Raw genomic sequence first — 27,430 nt, 5'->3', positions numbered from 1 at the left:
GGAAAAACAGGATTATGATCTACAAAATTCCATGAGAAAATTCTGAAAAGGAAAGTTCATAGCAAAACAAACCTGCCTGAAGAAACAAGAAAAAAACTCAGATAATCTGACTTTCAACCTAAAGGAACTAGAAAGAGAAGAACAAGCAAACCCAAAGTCAGTAAGAGGAAGAAAATGATAAAGATTACAGTGGAAATAAACGAAATAGACACTGAGAAGACAATACACATTTTAAGGAAACTAAGAGCTGGTTCTTTGAAAAGGCAAGGAAAATGGACAAACTGGTAGCTAGACTCACTAAGAAAAGCGAGAGAGAAAGGGCTCAAAACCCACAACAAAATAAAAAATTAAAAGAGAAGAAGTTACAATGGATACAACAGAAATACAAATCGTGAGAGAGGGCCAATTAGCTCAGGAGAAGTGGGCCGAATCCAAGATACATACAGTCTTCCAAGAGTGAAAAGTGAAAACACACATACACACACACACACACACACACACACACAGAACATCTGAGCAGACACGAATGACTGGAAGTGAAGTTAACTCATTAAAGAAACACCTCCCAACACACCAGCATCCAGGACCAGATGGCTTCACAGGCGAATTCTACAAACGATCCAAGGCGAAATGCCTCTTCTGCTCGGACGCTTCCAAAGACCTGACGAGAAGGGAAAGCTTCCAGACTCATAGTACAGCCCTGTGCTACCCTGATACCAAAGCCAGACAAGGATGCCACAGAAAAATGAAAATCACAGGCTGAGTTTGGGATACAAGTAGATGCACAAGGACTACACCCCACCGTCAGTTATAAAGTCGGTCACGGGATGTACCGTGCAGCCTGGGGACCATGGCCCGTGGCCGGGCCTGGTGGCAGATGGCCACTGGCCGTAGTGGGCGATTATCCTGCAATGTCTACACATGCTGAATCGCCATAGTGTGCATCGGAAGCTAATATAATGTTGTGCGCCAGCAAATCGTCATTAATTTCTGCTTTTCACAGCCTCATCAACATCTCTCTTATTACTTCCAGAGTGGCAATTTCTGGGCAACAAGAGCATAAAAAGAAATATTCAGCTGGAGTGCATTCACAGGAATGATGATAAATTTTGAGTAAATGGTAGAAAATGCCAATGAAACTATAATTATTTATATTTTGAAAAGACTGAAGCAGCCACTGAGCAAGCTTTTTTTTATTTTTATTTAATATTTTATTGATTTTTCACTGAGAGGAAGGGAGAGGGATAGAGAGCTAGAAACATCGATGAGAGAGAAACATCGACCAGCTGCCTCCTGTACACCCCCTACTGGGGATGTGCCTGCAACCAATGTACATGCCCTTGACCGGAATCGAACCTGGGACCTTTCAGTCCGAAGACTGATGCTCTATCACCAGAGCCAAACCGGTTTCAGCTGAGCAAGCTTTTGAGCAATCGTGCCTGTGCCCACAGAAGGCACCAATACACAGCCTCTTCCCAGGCTACTAAACAACGCGACACCCTCTTCACTGAGAGATGTGACCAAAGCTCACACACCTACATTCGGCGCACGAATTAACCCTCAATCAAATGTGCCAAGAAATGAGAAGTCTCTATTGTAATAATGCAAGGCGTCTTTTCCCGTGTCTGCCCTGCCGTGGTGGCACCAATGCAGAGAGAAACAAGTCACAAAAGCTGGGCTTGGGGGTCTATCAGAAAGAGGTTTGTCTTGCTCAGCCAGTGTTGCTCAGTAGTTGAGCATCAACCTCTGAACCAGGAAGTCACAGTTCGATTCCCGGTCAGGGCACATGCCTGGGTGGCGGGCCAATCCCCAGCAGGGGGCGTGCAGGAGGCAGCCGATCCATGATTCTCTCTCATCATTGATGTTTCTATCTTTCCCTCTCCCTTCATCTCTGAAATCAATTAAAATATATTAATAACAACAGCAACAACAAAAGATAAAAAGAAACGAAAAGAAAGAAAGGGACCTGTCTTTCCCCAAAGAGAAGTACTTTGCCTTCTTACTCGGACATTTAAAGACGGAAGCTGTGCACTGACTGCAGCGGCCAAGCTGTGCTGTGGCTGACGGGACCGGATGGAAGCTTCGTCCTCCCGAGTCTGTCCTCTGGGCTCCCGTCTCAGCGCTACTTCTTCAGTCCGTTTTCACGGGAACCGGTCCTGTTCTAAGGGCTGCACAGGGGGTGGGGCGGAGTCCCAAGGAGACCACGCCTGTTACCCACCTCCCAAGGGGGATCTGGGGCGGCATTAAATACCGTCCTGGTGCTTTGTTTTGTTTCTGTTTGTTTTCCTTGGTGTTTTGTTTTACTGTATTTATTTATTTCTTTATCTCTCTCTCTCTCTCTCTCTCTCTCTTTTCTTTACTTAAATATATATTTTATTGATTTTTTACAGAGAGGAAGAGAGAGGGACAGAGAGCTAGAAATATCAATGAGAGAGAAACACTCATCAGCTGCCTCCTGCACACCCCCTACTGGGGATGTGCCAGCAACCAAGGTACATGCCCTTGACCTGAATTGAACCTGGGACCTTTCAGTCCACAGGCCGATGCTCTATCCACTGAGCCAAACCGGTTTCGGCTTGTTTTACTGCATTTAGTGCTGGCGGGGCAGGGTGGAGGAGGGGTCCTCCCGGGCGCTTTGCGATCTTGGCCAAATCAACCAACAGAAAACCCTCGGTTCCCTCACACGTAAGGAAGGGCCGACCCTCTCCTTGGCTGAGGCCCGATGGCCAATGAAGAACGTGCTCGTGAGAACGATGTGCCAAGTGTCAGGGGGTCAGAGGTCATCCTGGGACAATGGCAGCAAAGGCGTCAACTTGACCGGGGCGCTGCCGAACGGGCTCCGCCTGCAGAGGGCTGGGCTGGGCTGCGGGCGCCCCGGGCGGGCCTCGGAGCCGAAGGGGCCCTATGTGCTGTGGGGCGACTGTCGAGGCACCAGCCTGAGTGCTGAGACCCACCCGTGGCAGACGGCAGGGTGCTCCCCCGCACGGGGGGGCTGGGACGGGCGAGGAGAGAACCCCCGGACACGCATGGATGCGAAGGCCTCGCTCCCCACCGCGCTCCGGCAAAATGAATATTCCTTTGCCTTGTTCCGAGTGTTGTCGTGAAGACTAAATTAAATAATGCGCTCGAGAAATCACAGGGCCGCATCCTGCAGAGGGGATTAATGTTGTTACGGGATAGAAATTACACGCGCAGCCATGCCTCACCCGGCACGGCCTCCTTCACGCGGGGGGAGTGGAGCTAATGGCCTCCCAGGGTGGCGCCGAGACCAGACAGCACCGAGCTCTGAAGGGGTGTCCACGGCGGGCACGCACCCACCGGCGCTGCCGCGCGGCGCCTGTCGCTCTCCATCGACGACGCGTCGGACAGATGTTCAATAATTGACGCGGCTTATCTGCCTCTCGCAGGCTCCCTGCCCACCGCGTGCCAACATTTCCAGTCGCTATAGCAACTGTAAACATTCATGATTATTCTAACATGCCAGGGGGATTTAAACACATTCTTAACTTAAGAAAAAAGAATCCCTGGGGGGAGGGGGTGGGGGGTGGGAATCTATCCATCTCCGGGAAGATGGAGAAATATTTACATTTCCTAGTGAAGGCCTCAGTTATTGCGTTTACTAGAGCTAAATACACAGACCCATTTCTTCAGTTTCACGGAGGCAGTTGTGGGTTGAGGGCTCAGTCCCCAGTGTGGGGCATGCAGGAGGCAGCTGATCAATGATTCTCTCTCATCATTGATGTCTCTATCTCTCTCTCCTTCTCCCTTCCTCCCTGAAATCAATAAAAATATTAAACAGAAACCCAAAACCCCCAAACCCCCAGATGGTTCCCCTGGCCCTTGCCCGGCCCTGCAGCAGCCCCGCCACGCCCTGGGCATCTGCTTCGCTGCTTCTTCCTCGGGTGCCTACCAGCCTCAGTCCGACTGAGAGCACTAAGACTTGCCTGCCGTTGGCTGTGTGACTTGGGCAAGTCACCCCATCTCTCTGGGCTGTTTAGAGTTAACTCTGCCTGTGGGAGTGGGGGGTCAGGTGGGGTGGTACTCCCTGGGGGCGGCTCTGCAGCTGGTTCCTGCTGATGGAGGTGCGGGGGTTCGGGAGAGAGGCTGAGAGGGAAGAAGGAAGGTCCCTCTGAACAGGCTCTGGGCCCAGCGTCGCTCTCACCGCAGCCGCTCGGCGCCGGGTGCCAGCACGCTGTGAGCTCGCACGCACAGACACAGTGAGAGGGAGCCGCCAAGAGCCTGGCTATGCTGTTAGGAAGGCATGGGGGGCAGGGCCAGGGCGAAGGCCCGCTCGGCACTGTCTCCGCCAGCTCCTCACACAGACGGGCCCCTCCGGAAGGGCCACCTCTGCCCCCAGGGACCGGCAGACACAGGTCCCGGATTGCCGGGTGAACACTGATGAGCTGACCCTGTTTGATGACGCTCGACCCCACCTGCCCTGCTCCGCCTGGGGCCGGGGTTCGGACCTTCTCCGCTCTCCATCCGCGTCCGACCTGAGCCCTGGAGCCCCGCTGGCCTCGCTCCTCAGCTGACGGTGCTCGGGGCTAATTGCACAGGCCCTGGCTGATCTTCAACGGGACGAGTGCCGAGGCCACGGGTCAGCCGTCTGAAGGCACCGACACGCTTATGATCTCTCAGATGCCTGCCTTTTCTCTCCGGAATGCGACACGGAGCTGAGAAAAGGCAGGGCTCAGCGTAAGGTGGAGGGCAGAGGACAAGGGCGGGCAGAGCACCCAGGGCCGCGGCCACCACCTAAGTGTCTCCGGTTGGACCACTGCTGCCTCTTTCTCGGTCTCTCCTGCTGGGCTGCAGGCTCCTCAAAGACATCTTTTCCGCTATGCACAGAATCACCTGCAACCTGTAACGGCTTATGTTAACGAACAGGCCCCTGAGGACGGCCTTCGCAGCGCTCGGTCAGAAGGTGAAGGTGTTGGATGAAGTCTCAATACTTCCCCTTCACTAAGATGTTCTAGGGGAAGTAGGGGTGGGGAGCTAGGGTCTGTATTTTGTTGTCATTGTTACTGTTTCCGTTGAATAAAAAAAAGCCCCTCTGTGTTTCCATCGGCTATTTCAAGGTGACCGGTTAACCCTTCAGCTGTGCACACCTCTGCTCAGCGGCCTTCTGGCCACAGGACAGATCTGCTCCCTGGACTCCCCTCTGCAGGACGTTTCCTCCGTGGGACATTTAACACTGTGGCCATGGAGGGGAATGGAATCACCAAGAGGCAGCATGTCCCGTGACCTCCGGGCCAGCCAGGCTCCTCCCCTTCCCCTCCGTCCCTCACAGACTCACTTTCCCTACAACCCAGAGCCCCTGACCCGCAAAAAAAGGGGGAAAGATTTCTTCCCAAAGGACCGAGCAGATACCAGATCTCTGGGCTACTGGACAAGGGCAGACTCGATGCTGGAGCCAGCCTGGGCGGGGATGAGTCCCGTTCTTCATTGCTGGCTTCCGGACGGGCCCTTGGACTTGGCCTCGATAAGACTCTTTCTTCAGGCATTGTTCAGCTCCACCATCAGATGTTCCTAATCATCATTTGCATTATTCCACTTTCTTTCCTGTTTCCGGTTCCCTTGGATTGTGAGTGCCTTGGTAACTACTTTCTAAGAGCTCACATACATCGAAAGACCTCAGCCATGGGTCATGCATTGCACAAGAAACGCCATGTTCTTTGTTGTTATTACACGGGGGTACTTTGTTTGTGGGCTGTACAGAAGCTGTGCATTGCAATAAACTCAGGTCCCGTTTGAAAAGCAAAAAGAGTAAGATGAAATTGTAGCAGGAATAGAAAAAGCAAAATTAAACCGAATTCTCTTTCAGCTGTAAGTAATCTGAGACCACACCGCATTGCCTTGGTGCCGATGGTAGAGCGGGCAAAATGGAAGCGTCTGGGTGAGTGTAGGACATGCGATGTTCCATGGGAAGCAATTCCAATGAAGGTGATGGCGATTCTGCCTATGGCCGGTGTGTGTGTGTGTGTGTGTCATTAACAGGCCCCTGCTCTGAAAAGCCAGACCAATGTCAAATCCACCCAGATGTCTCTCCTGAACTCAGATTGCATGGGCAAGGTGCACGAACGTCGGTATCTGGGTCTGAATTCTGAGGGTCAGCATCCCTCGTAGTATCTTTGTTGGGAAATTGTCCAGTGATGAGATCGGCATCAACAGCTCATGGTTTGGAAAGACCGTGGACGATCTGACTCCCCTCTGGCTTCATGTGACAAAGCAGAGCAGGGACTCTGAGGGAGGTGAAGGGTTCTGCCTCCTGCACGCCCCCTACTGGGGATCAAGCCTGCAACCTGGGCCTGTGCCCTGATGGGGAATCGAACCCTGACCTCCTGGTTCATAGGTAACACTCAGCTACAGAGCCACACCAGCTGGGCCCTGTTTTTGTTCTGATTGCCTCTTCTCTTCTCTTCTCTTTTCTTTCTTTCTTTCTTTCTTTCTTTCTTTCTTTCTTTCTTTCTTTCTTCCTTCCTTCCTTCCTTCCTTCCTTCCTTCCTTCCTTCCTTCCTTCCTTTCCTTCCTTCCTTCCTTCCTTCCTTCCTTCCTTCCTTCCTTCCTTCCTTCTTTTTTTCTTTTCTTTCTTTCTTTTCCAAAGAGGAAAAGAGAGGGATAGAGAGCTAGAAACATCGATGAGAGAGAAACCTCCTGCACACCCCCTACCTGGGATATGCCCGCAACCAATGTACATGCCTTTGACTGGAATCGAACCTGGGACCCTTGAGTCTGCAGACTGATGCTCTATCCACTGAGCCAAACCGGTTTCAGCTCTGTTCTTTCTTTTGCCATCCACATCTAAAGGGAACTCACAAACAACCCAACCAAGATCTCAACAGCAATTTTTGACTAAACTTAGATAATTATTTTCTACCAATTAATTGGAAACATGTTCAGCTGTCTGTGTTAGGACAGCTCCTTTGCAGATAGGTGAGGAAATAACACTTTCAAACTTGCTGTGCTTTGTCTCCAGGGAGCCAACATCGCTGCCAGAAACTCTGCGTCTTATATAATCTCGGGGCGTGGGCTGCTGGGTTTGATCCGGCTGCGGGCTGTCACGGGGCTGGAGAAAGCCAGCCATCAGTGTGGCATCCATCATGCTGTGTTTCCGGAAACTTCACTGGGGAGGGCCATCGCCTGCTCTGGTTTGGAGGAGCCCGAGGTACAGGTGCCAGCTGCCTTTTATCATGCCCCCCCCCCCTCCCTCTCCTGCCATTCACAGCATCCTGGCACCTGAAAGGAACAGCGTCTGGTGGGCAGGGCGCCTACGGCTTCCGGCAGGCGGTCCATTATTCATGGAGAGTCACTGGGAGCTATGTGCGGATGTCAGCCCTCCCAACGCCCAGGGCACCCCTGGGGACGAGGCTGACAGGGCTGGGGCAGACTCCGCAGGCCTCATTAGTGGCTCCCAGGGCCGCCCCGGAGTGATGAAGAGGCAGTGGCATCCCAGGGTCAGCACCCTGGACACTTCCAATTATTTATTTCCTCTTGCAAGACACAGGGTGTGGATGGCACATCCTTTCTACTAACTCACAGCTTCCACATTCCTCACACTCGCTGACCACAGAAGCTGCTCACTCCTCCAGGAACTGAACCCGGTTGCTTCTGATAAGACAGGCTGCGGGGGAGAGGCAGGTGTTGGCTGCGGGGTCACAGTGTCCAGAAGAGCCCTTTTTACGTGCTTGTGCGCCGTTTGAAAGACATGACCTCACACAGCAAAGGGGCGAGTTGTAAAGCTGGGGTGGCGGAGGATTAGCTTGGTCCCACCCTGTCTTATTCATCCCCATTCTGGAAGTTTCCACAGAGCCACACGCACGCCGCTGGGCTGGAGCTTTAGGGGTGGACCCTGCCATTCAGACCGGAGAGGCCGCGTGCCGGGCAGGGGACCGCCTCCGATGGCGGCTGTGCAGGGACGGCCCTCGTGGCCGGAGCACGGACAGGCAGGCGCTTCCCGCTCACTGTCCTCGGCCCCGCGCCTCGGGAGGGCACGCAGGCTTGGCCCTCAAGCCGTCCGCAAGGCCGCGACATCACCAGATGACCGCACTAGCTGCATTGCTGCTGCTACACGACTGCTGCAGGGCATGTGGATTTGGGGGGACTGACCCGAGGTGTGCCATGGGAAGCAGGGTGGCAGGGTGCCCGCTGCACAACACAACACAACACGCCCGGCTTCAGATTGCGGCCTATGGCAGGTGCCGGCCACAGACCGGCCACCCTCTGCCCGGGTTTCTCCGGTTGATGGGTTGATGTTTAGTGACAAACGCCACATCTATGCTGCAGGAAGGAGTGCAGGGATGGAAACAGAAGCCCCGTCAGCTTGAATGTCAAGTTCATTAACCCAAAAATGGGCGAGCCTGTGTAGCGTAGCGTGTCCCCCTCTCCCAAGCCGTTCTCGGACCCGGGCTCAGAGCCCTCAGGGATGTGGTGTGGAGGCGGATGCTTTTCCATCCCCCGCAGAAAGCCACTGCCCAGTGCAGCCCAGTGCAGGCCGGGCCTCTGCCCGGGCAGCTCAGAGGTTTTCTTACAAATCCCACGGCACCTGGAGAAAGTCCCTCTCCACCAGCCCCAGCTCCGTCCACGATTACCAGTCTATTCCGGTTTCTGCATGTTCTGGGCTCAGCGCTGCTATTTACACATTTTTAGCGGATGGCTCATTTTGTCCAGATGTTCAAGCGATCGGAGTGGGACGGAGCTTTCTCTCCCGATTTTAAATCTCTTGTGCAGAGCGATGTGCTCTTTCCAATTCTAATTCCGAGCGTTTGTATCTCTCTCGTTCGCTCTCCATTGGATTCGGAGGGGCATGCGCTTGCCTTTTCTCTCTGCAAACTCGTGGTGTCTCCTGTGTCCGCCTGTGGCGTGTTGTTGCAGCAGCCGGAACAGACGAAGACAGGCTTCTGCCACCATTTTCCAGTCCCACCCACTTGTCCGGTCTGGTTAGGACTTTGCATCTTTCTTGAACCCATGCAACGTGGCCTCCACCCCCACCAAGTCCCACCTCGCAATGGCTAATTTCTGTTCAGGAAAACACCTGCCTCTTTAAGAACACCTCAGCCTCCTCACTGCCTACCGCCAGGCGTACAGGGTCCCTTCTCCCTGCCCCGCCCAGGGCCCTGACCCTGGCCCCTCCCTCCTGGCCAGACAGCCTCCCCACTCAGGCCCCGGCGGCTCTGGTTCTGCCTGAGATACTGTCCCTTCTTCCTACACCCTCACTCTCCCCTCCTTAAACCCACCCCTGGGGCAGCCTGGCTTCCCAGGCGGCTCCTAGGCGGACGCTGGGTCGAGGGGATGAGAAACCGGACAGACTCCAAAGCATGTCACGAAGTCACTGGGCTTTGTGGACCAAAGCCCACCTTCCAAACGCCTCCTCCTTTTGATGCTTGTGTGTCTGGCCCTTCCTCTGACTGATCTCCCATCCTGAGGATCAAGCCTGAAGATAATCTCTTCGATTTCCCCTGATGTTTAAAAAGAAAACCCATGCCCCACTCGGGCTGAATTCCAGCCTCAAACACTCAGGCAGTCCTGTCGCTGAATCAAGCATCCGGTCATTCCCAGCAGACCATTGCTCTGAGGGCCGTGGCTAAGGAACTATAATCCGTGGCTGAGCTGCCCCCCCGAAGCAAAATGGGAAGGGAAGAGAGAGAAGAAGAATTTCTCGAAGTTTATTTCTGCTGTTTCTTTTTAAAAACTTAATTAAATGAGTTTCTTTGCTCGACTTGGACACAAAGACATTTAGTTCATAAGTGTTTACCAGGTGGCTGAGTCTAGTTCTAAGCTGTGGCCTGCGACGTGCTATAAACCCAAAACCAGCGCAGCCAGAGGAAAAGGAGAATTCGGGCAGAAAGCACACAGCTGGATGCCAGGGGCTGGGGGGGGAGGGGTGTCTGCTTAGAATCAGACGGGCAAGTGTCCATCCATGCTCAGTCATGAAATTGGGGCTCGAGTGTGGGGAGCCGGACAGCCATGGTATGCACAGCTTCACGGCGCCTTATGTGCAGTCCTGGGTGGCCCCACCCATGTTTCTGGGCCAGGCAGCAGGATTCGAATTCCAACCCACGCAGACAGGGTCCCTTCCTTGAGCCCGGTGACAGGGTGGGACTTGTGTACCGGCTGACGCTTTCCTACCCAATGATGGGAGGGAGGCGTGGGCAGCACTGCCCCGGGCCCCGCGGCGCTCTGGGGATCTCTACGGATGGCACTGTCCCCCTCTGGTGCCGGGAGGGGGACCACTGGCCAGACAGAGCGAGGAGTGGTGGGCACCGGGCACCGGGCACCGGGCGGTGGGCACTACTCACCTCCGGAGTGGGCGGGCGGCCCGCACAGCAGCACCATGCCCTGGCCCTGGCGGACAGACACCGTGCTCCTCGCTCTCGTCTGGAAGTTCTCGAGATCTGGGGGGAGGAAGAGAAGAAAGGGGTTCACACGGAAGTCCCAGACGCCAGGGGAGCGTGCTGAAACCCAGCCTCAGGCGCCCGCACAGGCGCCTCATCCGGTGAGCCTCTCCTCGTGAGCGCTGTCGTGTCCCCCGATTTCACGTCCATGCCGCAGGGCAGCCCTCGTCACAGGGCCCAGTGAGATGCAAAGCACTTAACACGCAATGAGAACTTTAACACACATATTTATTGATTTCCGAGGAGAATGAAGAGGGAGAGAGAACCATGGCTCGGCTGCCTCCTGCACGCCCCTTCCTGGGGATCGAGCCCGCCACCCGGGCACGTGCCCTGACCGGGAATGCCCACAGGCCAACACTGGGCTGTGAGCCTCCCGGCTGGGCCCGTGTGGATTCCGGGTGTGCAGAGGTGCTGTCCCGGCTCCGGCTAAGAGGATGCCCCCCTCAGGGAGGCCACGTCGGGTAGAGAGAAGCTACTACCCTGTTTCCCCCAAAATAAGACAGTGTCTTATATTCACTTTTTCTCCCAAAGTTGCGCTAGGTCTTATTTTCGGGGAAACACGGTACAAGCCCTGAATCACAGTTGGAGACCCTCAATGACCAGTTGCCACTAAAAATGAGTTAACGTAAGAAAGACGTCGAATGATGCCATGTTATTGTTTAAAGATCCGTTTTCATTCCATCCTCTTAGATGTAAATGGTCCCAGGGAGTGTTGAAGTGCCTTCCATTTCTGTTGTCTGAGCTACTTGATGCCATGCTCTCCTCTCCAGCTGGAGGTGGATTCCCAGACCGGCGTTTGTGTGTGGGCGATTCATGTTCCATCTGACAGACAGGAGGAGGGGGGGGTCCCCAGGCACCCGTTAGAGGCTGTGTCGTGAGCGATGGAGCGGACCCGGGCACAGCAGCGACAAAGGGGGCACCTCCACACGCAGGGTGGGCACAGGGACAGTCCAGGGTATTAAAGATCCACACACACACAGGCTCCATCACCAGCTTCCGGTGGACTTAAGCACATTTTAAGGTCATACAGTGATGTCTTCTCGAACGAAGTACTAGTCTTCACAGAACCCTCACAGAACGCCCTCTGGCTGCTGCCGAGACTCTGACAGGCCCCACCTTATCCCAGGAGCCGGGAGACCCCAGAGCTGAGTTCATACCCGTACTCGGCGTCAAGCCAAACAGGGCTGCCGTCGGAATTCCACTTCGACGTAACGACCTGGTTTTTAGTCAGTGGGCCCCGGGGGGTGGGGGGGGGTGGGGAAGGAGAGGGAAGGACTTGAGTTTCTTTCTTCTTTAAGGAGTCAGTTTCAGGAGCCTTCAAAAGGAGATGAAACCGGGGATTTTAAAAACGTGGTTACAGCATGAATCGTGTCAACGATTATCCCCCAGGGTGACACTGGGTAAGTCTGAACCGTCATTTCCGCACCCGGGGTCTTCAGTAAGCTATCTGCTTCTGCACAGAATCCCCCCAATCCCCAGGGTCGCGTGGAACGTGAGGAGCTGGGTGGTATCAGAGATCACATCTGATCCAGGCAAAACCCACCGTGGTGCTGCCTGAGGGAGAAGCACTAAAAAACGGAGAAGAAAAGGAGAAATATCTGCCATGATTTAAAAAAATATATATTCTTACTGATTTCAGAGAGGAAGGGAAAGGGAAAGAAACATCCATGATGAGAGAGAATCGTCCATCAGCTGCCTTCTGCACACCCCACTCTGGGGATGGAGCCCACAACCCAGGCCTGTGCCCTGACCAGGAATGGAGCCGTGACCTCCTGGTTCATAGGTTGATGCTCAACCACTGAGTGATGCCGGCCATGCCGTGCCATGATGTTTAGCAGTCCTGTTGAGCTTAAAAACTGGATTCCGGATTCTTCCGTTTTACGTTTTAAATCCACGCTGTTCTGCAAGATGTGGGTCGTCAGAATCTATCACATTAATCTGGTATTTGAGGAAATATTTAGACACATTTCTCAGTTAATTGAAATAGATTCCAGATGGCAGAGCCTACCTACACGGGGACCAGGGAGACACATTAGGACGGATCTGTCTCATAATGCTCTCTGCCGGGTTCCGGGCCCGCTGCTGGCTGTGGGTAGGGCTTCCTTCTCTCCTAAATGAGAACACCTGTGTTTTGTTTTAAACTAAGACGGATGGGAAAAGATTCCATGAGGTAATATTTGAAGCCTGGCTGGTGTGGCTCAGTGGTTGAGCGTCGGCCCGTGCACCAAGAGGTCCTGGATCGATTCCCAGTTGGGGCACATGCCCGGGTTGTGGGCTCGATTCCTAGCAGGGGGCGTACAAGAGGCAGCTGTTCAATGATGTTTCTCTCTCATCGGTGTTTATCGCTCTATCCTTCCTCTATTTCTCTCTCAAATATAAAACCAATAAAAAGAATTTTTAAAAATATTTGAAAAACAGACCTTTCAGGCTACGAGGTTGCTGTCCCGCCCACTGGGGGAGGCGGGACTACCTTGCCCAATCACATGCCAATCATTCTATTTAAAAAGGGCTCCAAGGAGCAATGTGACAGGCTAACCCGGACAGCAGAGCCAGGCACGGGCTAGGGGAGAGGTCATGTGATCAAAAGCGGTCCCTGTAGCTGTAACTCTCCACCCGGATGCTAACGGCGGCTCCAGTTTCCCACCCCCAGAACCCCAGGAGCTTGTGGGTATTTTTGGAAGTGTGTGCGCACAGAGCCAGGCCTCCCGCAGTGATTCCCACACGTTGTTTTACTGAGAGCCGCTTTATCTGGCAGCCTCGGTGCTGAGGATGCTCAGCAGGGATGCGCCTGGGGACTGAGACCTGGTGCAGACACAGCTTGGGAGCTGGGACCACAGTGCCAAGGGCAATAACAACTGGACTCACAATGAGCTGAGGTCATGGTGGGCGGTGCCAAGTCCTTTTCTTGCAGATCTAATCATCTCCCAGTTCCCAGCCTGCGGGCTAGCTGCTGCTCAGAGAGGCTCTGCATGCAGCGAGGGCGAGGGCTCAGCCAGATCACCGCCACACCGTCTCTCCAAAGCCCGGGCTCAGGACCTGGGACACAGCACTTCCGCAGACTCAGGGGAGCGGGTGGACATTTCCCCCCAGAAACCACATGCCAAGGATGGCACACTTTTGTGGCGAATGTGTCTCATATCATTTTTTTTTCTTGTGAAAAACCGCTGTCCTTTATTCTCCTGTGGGAAGCAATACCAGAGTTTTTATTTAAATGAGCTTAGAAAATCGCTGTAATCCTCAGAGTGTGTGGCTCGCGGATAACACAGAGGAAGGTTTAGCAGCTAAATTCCTGAGGGAGAAAAGTGCACAGAGGTCTGAAGGCTGCAATATGTGATAAATAATTTTTAGAAACTCTTCATATATGAAAACACCTGAATGCAGACCGCAGAGAATGTCAGAGAGAGAGGGGGAGGGAGGGGGGACCACATTTTCTGTCTGGAACGTTATTAAATGTTCGGAGCTGAGGAAGGGGTAGCTTGCAATAAACACCTGGCTGTTGTCTAGCGTAAGGGACCAAGATAACTTCTGAGCAGTGATAACAATGGCTAAAAGAGTGACTTACTAAGCCCGTCACTGAGGGACCTCCCATCTCGCAGAAGAGCCTCAGGTCACCTGGGCGGGACCATCTGAAGAGGGTGGGACTTGGTGGTAAGATGGCCAGAGAAGCCGGCCGGTATGGCTCAGTGGTTGAATGTGACCTATGAACCAGGAGGTCACGGTTCGATTCCCTGTCAGGGCACGTGCCAGATTGTGGGGCTCTATCCTCAGTAGGGGGCGTGCAGGAGGCAGTTGATCAATGATTCTCTCTCATCATTGATGTTTCTATCTCTCTCCTTCTCCCTTCCTCTCTAAGATAAACAATATATATATATATATATATATATATATATATATATATATATATATATATATATGTTTTTGAAAAAAGCTGGCCAGGGGAGGGAGAAGAAAAGAGGAAACAGGATTCGAAGCAAAAGCCTATGGCCATGCTAAAAATCAGATGTAAATACCCCCATTTATTTAAAGTCAGCGACCAAAATCTGATGCTAGCTGGCGGTTTGACATTGAAATGAAAGGCAAGCTCTTGCCTGGAGATATTTGCATACCAAGGAGCCTTATTACCATTCCTCAGCTAATGTACACGAACTTACAAATGACTGGGTCACAGAAATGGCTCGTGACCTTGGCCGATCACAGTCCCCACGGCCAAGGCTTTGGATGTCACCGGAATTCCCTGGACCACTTACTTGCCGGTGGACAGGGCCGCGCGGGAGCTCTCCAGGGTGCTGACCCCGCCCCCCACAGATGTCCACTCTCCCACTCTCTTTACTCAGCACAGACAAAGCCCCCGCTTTCAGAACCGCCTTTTCCAAACCGCCGAGGGCTGCAAAGACGCCACCTCGCCCTCAGTCATTCGCCGCGAAGGGGACATCCATTCAGTCGGAACGCTTCCTGGGAGCAGGTCCATCAGAGCGGCATAAATTACGTGGGAGTGAGTTTTGATCAACTCGAAAAGAGACGAAGGAAGAATGCAAGCTCCGAAGGAACGGGGAAGGAACGCAGGGCCGAGACAGTCGGAGAGAGGATTAATGGCGGGGCCCGCTGTGGTGCCTGATGTTTATTCATAGGCGATTCTCACTCACAGTCCCCTCTGCGCAGGAGGCCTGAGCGGGGAGCAGGGAGCAGCAGGAGGGGGCCCAGGTGTGCAGAGACTGCGGACGGATCTGCCGGGTCAGCGTTCCTGCGTTTAGCAGAGCGGAGGGGGCGGGGGACTCCCCGTGTCTTCTGTTCGCATTACTCCACACTTTTCCTTCCAGCAACACGCAGGGGCGAGACTCAAAATAGCATCACCGAGGTGCCGCCGACGGAGGCTGCTGAGGCTGCACTGGGAATTCAATCCTCTTGGAACTATTCGCTCCCATGTTCCGTGTGTCCAGCCACTCACTGCTCACAGCCACCCTCCGGGTAAGTCCTGTTACTAATCTCACTGTCTGAAAAGGAACACTGCACGCCCCAGACCCCAGAGCCCTGGTCCCTCTGACCCAGCAGCCTACACCCGCCCCCCCATCTATTTGTAACCCCACGCAGCGCCCTATCTGACCATCTGAGACGCTCGGTTCTCAGCCCTCTCCTCCCACCCGGAACACAAACAGGACACCACGTCCCGCCAAGGGCACGGCTGGTCCCCGCCAGCAGGGCTGCTCCGAGCTCATCGGCGATTCACCCCCCCCTGGCTGTTCCCTCCCACCGAGGATTCGGACCCTCGAGGGACTGGTGGTCACTGCGGTTTGACGGAAACACGTGATTCTTCGCTGTGACCGTGGCCTGCACAGCCTCCTGCCCTCGGAAGACGAAGATTCGCTGTGATTCGTTGCAGGGACCTCCTGAGAAAGGGGCAGCCCGGGGCTGAGCAGACCGATGCGAGCTGCACCGGAATAACCGTCCTCCGAAGAAACTCTGAACAGGCGCGGATCGAGGGGCCGTCACAAAGTCAGCGACCTACAGGGACGGCCCAGGGGGCGTATGAGGACACGGAGACGCACGAGCCATGGATGGGGACCGCAAATCCACCAGCTACTGGCCAGGGAAACCCGCCTTAAAGGGAAAGAAACCGCTTTGTCACCAGCATTCTTTTTCATTTCTTTTCTTTGGCTGATCGTCCTGGCCAGAGCCTGGGGCTCGTGGCTCACGGGGGGTCTGCCCACCTGTGGGGACGAAATCTTGAACATAGATGGGCAGTTTCTCACGTCCTGTGCTGAATGGAAACCAGGCAGAGGCTCCTGGAGTTAAACTTTCAATTTTTTTATTTGAAGATTTTTTAAATTGATTTTTGAGAGAGAGAGAGAGAGAGAGAGAGAGAGAGAGAGAGAGAGAGAGAGAGAGACAGCCAGTCAATGTGAGAGTGAAACATTGACTGGCTGCCTCTTGCACACCCCCAACTGGATATCAAGCTGGCAACCTGGGCGTGTGTGGGATCGGGAATCGAACCATGACCCTTCAGTGTATGGGACACGCCTAACCGCCTGAGCCCTGGGCCAGGGCTGACCTCTCTCTTCAGGACGGCACTGGGGGTGCTGGGTGCTCAGCTTGCTGTGTGCGAGTTACAACTTTTTAAGGGCATGAAACCGGAGCTCCGTCTGGATGAAATTCCCAGATGACGAGCAGCTGTTATTTATGCTCCATTTAAGTTGTTTGGGCAACTCCAACCATATATTTTTATCTCATTTAATTGCAGTTTTGGAAATAAAGCCATCATCAGTCAGACGTGCAGGCGCTGTGTTCTCTCATTATCCGTTTAGGCTTCCTGTGGAGCAGTCTCACCGGCCGTCTCCGTGGAGAGGAGTCAGAGAGAAGACTGAAACACGGGCGTGCCTGCTGCTGTCTGAGGGAGCGCACTGACCACCAGGGGGCAGCTCCTTGGATGAGTGTCTACTCCCTGGTGGTCAGAGCATATCATAGGGACTGGACGTTCTGCTGTTTGGTTGATTTGCATATTAGCCTTTTATTATATAGGATTTATTGTTTTAAAAAATCATCCTCAAAAAGAAGGCTTTTTTCCCCCTTCTTTTCTTAAGAAATATACTTTAACTGATTTCAGAGAGGTTGCAGGCCTGATCCTCAGCATCTGGCCCTTGGAAAGTGGACTCTAAGATGGTGGGAGTCAGGGCTGTGGGTGCAGCAAGGGAAGAGGATGAAGCTAAAAAGAAAAGAGGAGCTATCTGCTGCCCTCCACCTGACCTCTCCTCTGGGGAACCTGCCGGACTCGGATCTCCTGTGAGGACCTGCGCAGTGAGCATCGCATACTTGGTCTCTGAGAAAGGACCGAGAGGCCCCAGGAAGTGGGACACTTACTCACTCTCCTCCGGTTCTGCGGAGCGGCCCTAATTAGATTCCATTGAATTAATGTAGCGACGGGAAAACCTGGGGTATATTTAGCTTGTGTATTAAGTATGGATGTTATTTTTAGATTCCCGTCTTTCATTTGCATGCATGCTTTTTTTCCCCCCTCTCTTTGGGAGAAATAAGGGCACATTAAAAACCGCACCATGGAATGGACAGGGATTTTGAAAAGTGGGTTTAATCAAGGGATATTTTTAGATCAGGGGACACCCAGGGATCCGGCCTGATTGGTTGCCAGAAACGTCAAGTTCCCGGCAGCCATGCCCACTGGTTCACCTCTCCACAGCCCCTTTCTGGAAAACCCACTGAGAGATGTCTCCCAATCATCCTACTTCAGTAAGAACTGCGATGATAAGGAAACCTCCCAAGTTTGGTTTGTAAATGGTGAGGGGACCCTGTGTATGACCATGTTTTTGGTGTGTGTGTATGTGTGTGTGTGCCCCAGGCCAAGCACATAACCTCATGGAGATGCACTTGGGTTTAATCTAAAAGAAAACAAACACCAACTTCACTTCCCTCGTTGTCAGGACAGCCTCAAGCAGCAGCTCTCGGGAGAGCCAACCAGCCCGCTCTCCCTCCCGCTGTTTCTGAGATTCGCAGCGGGAGCAGAGAAGCAATCTTTAAAAGTCTGCGGAGGAGGCGTCTGCATGCTTTGCAGTAATGAACACATAAAAATTAAGTGCAATGAAAAGATGTCGCACCCGCATCACGTTGTACAGGCATCTAATTCAGGTTTGTGTGGATCGCACACACTTTGTGTTCTTTAACAGAAAATGAATTTGAATGCAAGGCTGGCCTCCTGCTCGCTCGGCTCAGGCTCTGTCCCTCCGATGTCCAGGACGAGGGGGTCGCCCCGGCGACAGGAAGCTTACAACCCAGTAGGGAGGACAGACACAAGGGAGCGGCGAGTCCAATCTCATTTGAATTTTGTAATTAAACCAAAGGAAAGGTTCCTATTCTCTGCACATTGGGGCTGGCCAGTGCTCCTGACCACAGAGCCTCCTTCCATGGGCAGAATCTGCGTCAAAGGTGCCACCGCTTGCTTTGGAACAGAAGGATTAGGGATAGGAATAGGGTTAGGGATAGGGTTGGGAATAGGATTAGGGGTAAGGTTAGGGATAGGGTTAGGGTTAGGGATAGGGTTAGGGTTAGGATAGGGTTAGGGATAGGGTTAGGAATAGGGTTAGGGTTAGGGATAGGGTTAGGAATAGGGTTAGGGTTAGGGATAGGGTTAGGAATAGGGTTAGGGATAGGGTTAGGATTAGGGATAGGGTTAGGGTTAGGGTTAGGGTTAGGGATAGGGTTAGGGATAGGGTTAGGGTTAGGGTTAGGAATAGGGTTAGGAATAGGAATAGGGTTAGGGAGGACAGTTCTTTGAAACACACCAAACTCGCTCTGTCATACACAAAGCCCTCAATCAGGCCATGCGACACACACAGGTGACTTCTGGGACCTAAGATGTGGGCGTGGCTCCCGCAGCTTAAACAGGAAGTTCTTAAGGGGAGCGTCTCTCAGAGTGCTGGTCAGCGGGGAACCGAGGCAGAGACCACAGCTGCCCCCACAGGAACGTGCTTTGTCAGGCTAGACCGCGTCCCCCTCCTCTGCCTTTTTAAAAAATATATTTTTAATTATTATTATTTTTTATAGAGAGAGGAAGGGAGAGGGAGAGGGAGAGGGAGAGGAGAGGGAGAGAGAGAGAGAGAGAGAGAGAGAGAGAGAGAGAGAGAGAGAGAGAGAGAGAGAACATTGATGTGAGAGAAATATCGATTGGCTGCCTTCTACACGTTCCGGACTGGGGATTGAGCCCATAACCTGGGCGTGTGCCCTGACCGAATCAAACCAGTGCCCTCTTGGTCCTCGGGCCAATGCTCAGCCACTGAGCCATGCCAGCTGGGCTCCTCTGCCTTTTGAACAGGCTGGGAAGGAACTGCTCTGGGAGATTTCTTAGTAAAAATAGCAAGCACTGTCCTTGGTGACTGGGGGTTCGCTGGGCAGAAGGCAGCAGGCGGGCCCAGCTCAGCACTGAGATCGGTTACAGCTCGATGCCTGGCTCTTTCTGGTTCCTGGAGCCACGGCTGACCCCTTTCGATGGCCCCAAACAGCGGGGAGGGAGCCAGCCCAGAGAGCCAGGAGCATCTGGAGAATCTCACGTGGCCACGTGCTGTGTGGCTCCGGATAGATCACTTCCTTTGTCTTCCCTTGGTCTTCTCGTTTTTAAGAGAGAATGATTTCCCCCCTAAAGGTACAGTGAGAAGACGCTTGTAAATGGTGGAGCCGGCGTGTGGTAAATGCTGCCATTATCTTCATCGTTAATTACAGCTTCTCAGAGAGACAGGTCCCTCCCCGAAAAGCCCTCTGAGCAGAGGAGCGCCGTCTGCCTGCCTTTGTCTGCGATGGAGCGAGCGTCCCGGGATGTTTGGTCGGCTTCAAGATAAAAATTCCACCCCTCATTTCACCTCCAGATGGATGCCTGGCCGAGCCTTTTCCGGTTTCATGTCTTTGTTTCTCTGCCTCTGGACAACGCTCTCTGGGTCCCTCTGTGTCTGCCAGAGGGCAGCGTCTGAACTGCATCTGCCTGGGCAACTCGCTCAGGGCTAAGCTCTGGCAGGTGCGGTGATTTCACAGCCATGACAACGGGGCAGCAATGATACGGAGACACCGTTCCACACTGTGCACGTGTCCCGGCTATAACCCTCACAGTGCCCCGTGGGGTGGGTGTTGTTGGTGTTGTTATTATTATCAGTACTACTATTCTAATTTAGAAGGCGACGTGGAGTAAAGACCTGCCCACAGGCTGTTAGGAGCAGTCACACTGTGTGTCCCGCACACCTCGTCTCCTGGCCCCCCAGGGTCCTACAGTCTTAGAGACACAGTGGGATGGTCTGGGACCTAAACTCAGTCTCGGTTTATAAGGAGACAGCACACCTTTGAACCCCTATTCCTCTCTAGAAAATGTTTTTAACTCCCATGCAAGAAGCAGGCAGGAGTCAGGTACATGCGTGTATTTGAACCCTTTTTGCCAAAAGGGTGTGGAAGTGTGAGCACAGTGCCCTCTGCAGATCCCAGGCTACAGCGGAGGTCTGGCTCAGAGGAGGGCATCACTGTCTGCTGTTCTCCTTCCCTCTTTGTTATGTGCAAAGCGCCTCATAGTCAGCTTGTTAATGATGATAAACTTAGAGGAAGCAGCTTATTGTCCCTACACTTTGCAAAGGGTGGGAGGATATGGAAGAATAAAGAATATAAATGGCATTTACTGAATTCAGCAAGTTGGAAACAGCCAGAATTCAGATGAAAAGCATCTCTATTCGTTGGTAGGTTTCTGGCAGATAACTCTATTTCAGCGGATCTTGAAGCGGGATTGTAAGGAGTCAGGAGAACTCCCTGGCAAATGGAATGAGGGGAACAGAGACGAAATAGTTGAGCAAAATAGTTAAGCAAATTAACATCCTGCGAACGCATCCAAGATCTCATCATCCCTGACCAAGGACGTCAGGAGCAGGCGGTTTTCAGCTCTCCTCCCCAACCAGCGAGTGAGCATCTTAAATCACCTGGTCAGGGAGAGAGACACAGAGACCCAGCTGATACCATTAGTAAAAAAACAAAACAAAACAAAACAAAAACCACACAATTAAAGCCAGACAAACCCTAGATAAAAGTAAAATCAGTGAAGCTGGCCAGACAATAATCCCAAATTCCCCTACAGGCTCCTTGTGATGCATCAGTGTATTAAAGGACACACCTGGAAAGCTGTTGAGTATTCCATTGAGATCCTCCTGAGACCCCCTAAAACTCCTGCCTTTAGAAAACAAGTAAAAACCTTTAAGACAAAGGACCCAGGGTGCTCACTTTCTCTCTTAAGCACACACCTGCACCGCCTTTCCTCAGCCGTGGACTTCTGCATTCTTTCTCCTAAGCTCTAAGGTTCCCCAACTGCAACCAGGGGAGCAGTGGATAGCGACGGCTCATTCTGGGCTACCCCCCGAACCTGTTTCTAAGGACTCTCCTTTTGCCTCTGTAACTTGTTTCCTGAGTCCACCCAGCCCAGTCTAGGCTCTCTCCTGTTGCTATGATCTTGCCTCTTCTATCTTAAGCCCTTCCTTTGTTTCACTGTTCCAGCTTTAATACCCTGTTTCCCCGAAAATAAGACAGTGTCTTATATTAATTTTTTTCTCCCAAAGTTGCTCTAGGTCTTATTTTCATGTCTTATCTTTCCATGTGCTAGGTCTTATTTTTGGAGGATGTCTTATTTTTGAGGAAACATGGGTACATGTTCTCTCACAATCACGTAGTTACAGACACACGTCTTGAATTCTTTCCTACACAAAGTCAAGAACCCAGACTTTCCAGACCATGCTGGGGCGGACCTGCTTGGACCTGGTCCCTTGCTAATGAAAATCTCATGGAATATTGGCTTCTTTCCTTTTTATGTAAGCTACGGACTCCATGCATTTCTTTCTTCCTCCTCGTTCTACTCATCAGAGAGGTTGGCAGGACTGTATCTAATTTACCACCTGCTTTCCCGTGTACCTGGTTCAGTGTCATAGGCTCAGCGGGTACTTACGAGTAACGCAGATCAAACTATTTGACATAACCTGGGCCGGGCACTGCGAGAGATAATTAAAACCAGCCAAGACCTCGGATGCACGAGGCGGGAGCCCCGAGGACGGCCGTGTGATTCTGTGGGAGGAGCAGCGTGGCGGTGCTCCCTGCCGGGAAATGAACCTGTGTTATCACGGGTCTGGCAGGGGTGCTTCTTCACGGGCGGGAGCCCGGGACGGAAGCAGCCTGAGAGCTTCGGGGGCAGGGCCAACGCCAAAGTGAGAGCCGTTGGCTGGGCTTCACCGTGTGTTCCCCACACAGACCGACAGAGACCAAACTGGCGGACACACCTGCCCACCCCGAGGAGTGCCAGGGCAGCCAGACCTGCTGAAAATTGTCCCGACCCGCGGGACAACAACGGGGGGCACGCAGGAACCACCTAAGAGAATGAATCAAACAAGGAACGTGGAAAGAATGGAGGCAAGACAAGGTTCTGATCAAGCCTCAGTTTTATTCTCAGAAATGGCTGTATTTATACAGCAGAGACAAAGGGGGGCAGGGCCGCCCATGCAGGGGGGTCTTTGGTATGGCAACACAGGATTGACTAATTGCCAGAGGCAGTGTGACATTCCAAGGTGCAATATTCCAAGGCTGGGCTATCTAGGGGGGAGGATCAGGAAGGGAAAGAGGCAGGAAGACAGATGCTAAACCCCAGGTTAATCTTATCTTCTGGCCAAGCCCTCAGGGCACCACACAACCTCTGCTAGAAGGAACTTAATTCTATTTCCTTAAGACTGAGTTGCTTGCCTCAACTCTGCTAGCTCCCAACAGAAAATGACATGTTTTTTTAAATTTATTTTTTATTTATTTTTAATATTTTATTGATTTTTTTTACAGAGAGGAAGGGAGAGAGATAGTTAGAAACATCAATGAGAGTCTTTGATCAGCTGCCTCTTACACACCCCCTACTGGGGTGTGCCCGCAACCAAGGTACATGCCCTTGACCGGAATCCAACCTGGGACCTTTCAGTCCGTAGGCTGACGCTCTATCCACTGAGCCACACCGGTTTCCGCTGAAAACGCCATGTTTTTAAGAGAACTCTGAATCCAAATTCTCTTCCGGTGAAACTACCTTTCTTGAGGCCTTCCTTGGTTCGTAAGCAGAACCCCAATGCAAAACAGGGAGCTGCCTCCTGTGCACACACTGCAGTTGGGGGTTCAGGGCCCTTTGGAGGTTACAGATGTGTTTCTGGAGGGGGGAGGAGGACGGGGAGGGCTCCCCAGGGGCTCACGGCACTGAGTGTCTCACCCCAGAAAGGTCAAGTGCAGCGTGGACCGAAAATGCTTGTGCACACGCGGTGTCGTCATGGGCACATGCTGGGCCATCAGTCTTACCGTGTCCTCACGGACAACACTCCTGTACTCGGCCCTCCAGGCATGAGGCAGGCGTACCTGCACTTCCTCTTGGTCCTCCCTTCCAGCTGCTGGGATTAGACCTCCCCGCTCTGCTTCACGTTTGTACCAGTGAGTGTACATCACAGAGGAACAGTGGTCAGCTCGCTCTTCAAGTCAATGAATAAGTTAACGAGTGATCACACCGCTGCTGGATTTCGATATGGCCTATGGAAAGTTTGTACTGCACTGAGTTGAAGTAATACACCGCTCATCTATCTCATTCGTCCTTTATTGTACGAAGGTTTTATAACTATCCTTAATCTTACTTGTGAACAATAAGATTGACCGCCTTGACTTGTGTGACTGTAAGGAACCTCAAACACGTTGTCCCGTTGACTCTTCCTGGAATGTTGCAAGGTACGTATTCTTATGCCCATTCTCCTGCAGGGAACACCGAGGTTTTGAGGACGTAGAAACACGTAGTGAAAGTTAAAATCTGGACTGGAAGCTTCAAAGTGGGCCACGTCTCCCAAGTCACAGAGCTGCCACCTGAACCCGGGTCAGCCTCACTCCATCGTGACTGCCCTTTGCACCCAGTAGAATGATTCACAAAACAGCACAAGTGACTTACTAGCCAACTGGGAGAAATGATGAGTATCTGTCCAAGGCTCCAGGCATTTCAACAAGTCGCTGTCAGTGAAAATCATTTTGATCACTGTCCCCACTCAGGTAAAAACAATAGAAACACGGCGGACATTCTGAAGATGCTTCCCTAGTCAATTTCACTTACAACAAGGACCGCTGACTCAGCTGAAGGAAATAAACGCCACCCTGAGGACTTCAGAGGCTAACCGGTAACCCCTGGGAGCAGCGATTAGAATTGGTTTCTTAGCAACCAACAGCCACAGCGATGCGGTTGACTGTGGCACACCTGGGTGAGGCATGCGGCCCGGGCAGTCACGTGGCCGTCCTCGGGGGCACAGCGGCAGGAGCCATTTGCCTTGGCTGCTGTCACCGAGAGATCTGCCTGGTCAGAGCCCGCAGGCTCTCCCACCACAAGTCAGCCGTCACCGCGAGCTCTTCCTCCCGCACCCCGTTCCACTGCGCCGGCTGCACCAGCGATGCCGGGCACGGGGATCCGTGGGAAAGAATCAGCGCCATAAACCCCGATTCCTTTAATAACGAGGGGAGAGGAGTTCATCGCCGTGCTGGCTCCATTTCCTGTCTGAAACGGCGTTTATTAAATGCGGCGGCGGCGAGGGGAAATTAAAAACGTCGTAACAGATAGGAGTGCGAGCAACAGAGACCCCAAAGGGCTTAGAGGGCTGCAAACCGGTGAGAGAGCCGTGAGACAGGAGGGCTCTTGGTCTGAGCACGTGGGAGACTTTCAGGCACATGTTTGCCTTTTTTACAAACATGTTTTTATTGATTTCAGAGAGGAAGGGTGAAGGATAGAGAGATAGAAACATCAAAGATGAGAGAGAATCACTGATGGGCTGCCTGATGCCTGCCCCCTACTGGGGGTGTGTGGAGCCTGTAACCCCGGCACATGCCCTTGGCTGGAATCGAACCTGGGACCCTTTAGTCCACAGGCTGACGCTGAATCCACTGAGTCAAACCAGCTAGGGTACAAATTTGCTTTTAAAAGATCATATTGGCGGGTTCCCACTTGAAAAGAGAATTTAATTTGTTTGGCTTGGAGGAATACTGTTTCAATCTTCAAACAGAAAATCTTCATGCAATTGTATCACAGCTTTTTCCTATCTCTCTCTATATAAAAGCCGACTGGCCAGAACGCCAGGAGGACCTGAATGACTGGTTGTGATGATGGGCACTGCAGCTGGCCAACCAGCCCAATAGGCTTCCGGCCAAATAGGCTTCTCATTGGGGTGGGCCAGCTGGATCCCACCAGTGCACGAATTCGTGCACTGGGCCTCTAGTGTATAATATAGATGATATGAAATATTTCTTTAAAAAGTTGTTTTTTTTTTCCTTAAGACTAGCAGATGGGTACTATCAGAGAGAAAGTTACCACATTACAATACAAAGACGTAGTAACGGATTCAATCACTGGACGAGCTGTACATATTTCCAGAGCTTTTGCAGAGAGAAACCATAATGTTTCTAACTCTCTATCCCTCTCTCTTGCTCTCTGTGAAAAATCTATAAAATATATTTAAAAAAAAAAAAAGAAGTAGCAATGAAAATAATTTTATGGTTGGGGGATCACCACAACACGAGGAATTGTATTAAAGGGCCGCGGCATTAGGAAGGTTGAGAACCACTGCTCTAACCACTGAGCCAACACCCGCTCTGCCCGCGCCTTCTGGTCTGAGTGCTCAGAGGAGCGGAATCTACAAGCACCTCTGCTCCCCACTCGGGATTTTCACCCGAAAAGCCCATCAAACAAGGAAGCACAGCCGCGCACCCGCCGGGTTCTGGGGGTGGCTGGGGGAGGGCTGCCACGCGGTCAGAGCCGGTCCCTCAGGGGAGCCTGCGTCCCTGGCACCTGCCCTCGCTCCCGCCGCCCAGCACCCGCAGCCTCCCGCTCCCGTGTCCTCACACACACCATTTCGGCTCACAGACAACGCGCGGCCCATACACTGAAAGGAGCCAATTAGCTCATCACCTGCCCGCTCATGGTGGCAGCATTGATTTCCGAGGAAATGTGAATTACCCAGGAAAAGGTGCCCGGCTTAGCCTCCAGCACAGGCTGAATGGGAGCTATTTCAGTCCCGCCGAGGGCAGGGCGATGCTGATGGGGTGATTACCGTTCATAGTTCGAGACTGGCCTTTCATCTCAGAGGCAGGAGGCCACCTGGCCAGAGGGAGGAGGCACTGCGCCGTCAGTCCTGAGCGGGGAGGGCCGGGACAATCCCGGAGCAAACCCGAGGCCCCACGGTTGCAATACACCCTTCCACGGCTAAGCACACCTACAGCTCAGCGTTCGAAACCCCCAGGCCAGGGTGACACGTGATACAGATGTGTCCTAGCCTCCCACTTGGTTGGCAAGCAGCAAATGGTGTCACACCCCCCCAGCTACATGACAAAACTTTACATTCCTCTTCCCTCTAACCGAAGAAAAACACAAACATAGTAGAAGGGCCGTTGCTTCATTGAGGAGCCTTATGGAGCCCCTGCAGAGCGGAGACTGGGACCTGGGCCACAGCTGCCGGCCCAGGGGCCCCGCATCCCAGGCGGTGCTGTTGAGAGCACAGAGATGCAGGTCACAGAGCCGCTGGAGGAGAAGGAGGGTCAGGGGGACGCTGTCTGGTCCCGGTCTGGGCCCCTGGAGGAGAAGCACTTCTAGAAGAAGCCTTCTTTTCTCTTATTTATTGATTTAATCCTCCCCGAGGACATCTTTTCCCATTGATCTTTAGAGAGAGAGTCAAAGGGGGGAGGAGAGAGAAACTTCGACATGAGAGACACATCAATTGGTTGCTTCCCACATGCAACACGACGGGACCTGGGTATCAAACCTGCAACCCAGGTACACGCCCTTGACCAGGAATCAAACCCGTGATCCTTTGGTCTGAGGGAAGATGCTCCAACCACTGAGAAAAATAGGCCAGGGCTGTTTTTTTCACCTTGAAGTAGTCCACGGACTAATTATTCTCTCTATTATCTATCTGTGGAAGGACTAAATGAGAAATAAAAAAAACAAAACAAACAAAAAACCCCCCACAAAACACCATAAACCACCGCTCACTACCAGCCAAGGGAGAGCACCTTAAAACCTCCTTTTCCATGAGACACCAACTGGCCCTGAGTAGCTGAGGCGAAAACACGGGTCAAGTCTAATAAATGGATCCAGACAAAAACTCCAAGTCTAATTTGAAAACAGAGGAGCACGTTTTTGTGACTGCGAGCTATGATTTCTTAGCGATGACACCAACTGCACACCCAACGACAAACAGAAAATGTAAATTAGACTTTGTCAAAATCAGAACCTTTGGGCTTCACACGACATTAACATGAGAGTAAAAAGACAACCTATAGAGCGGGAGAAAATATTTGTAAACCATATAGCTGCTCAGGAACGTGCACAGGATCTATACAGAAAACGTACCACTCAGCAGTGGAAAGACAACCCGATTTAAAAATACGCAAGAAGTCTGATAGTACATATCTCCAAAGAAGATATTACCAACGGCCGAAAAACAAGTGAAAATTTGTCCAACATCATCAGCCACCAGTGAAATGCAAAC

At 52.4% G+C, this 27,430-nt stretch overlaps 1 protein-coding gene across 2 annotated transcripts in view; it reads right to left on the bottom strand.

Moving 5' to 3' along the window:
- The window catches only part of CNTN4 (contactin 4), a 233,005-nt gene that overhangs the window by 54,123 nt on the left and 151,452 nt on the right, over nucleotides 1-27,430 (bottom strand). For both annotated transcript variants that reach the window (XM_036432117.2, XM_045579510.1), the window contains exon 5: nucleotides 10,293-10,388. In XM_036432117.2, coding sequence (XP_036288010.1) covers nucleotides 10,293-10,388 — 96 coding nt within the window. The remainder of the gene's footprint in view (nucleotides 1-10,292; nucleotides 10,389-27,430) is intronic.

This window comes from Pipistrellus kuhlii, unplaced genomic scaffold, assembly GCF_014108245.1.
Source record: "Pipistrellus kuhlii isolate mPipKuh1 unplaced genomic scaffold, mPipKuh1.p scaffold_m20_p_11, whole genome shotgun sequence".
NCBI lineage: Eukaryota > Metazoa > Chordata > Mammalia > Chiroptera > Vespertilionidae > Pipistrellus > Pipistrellus kuhlii.
This window is presented reverse-complemented; position numbering and strand designations above follow the sequence as displayed.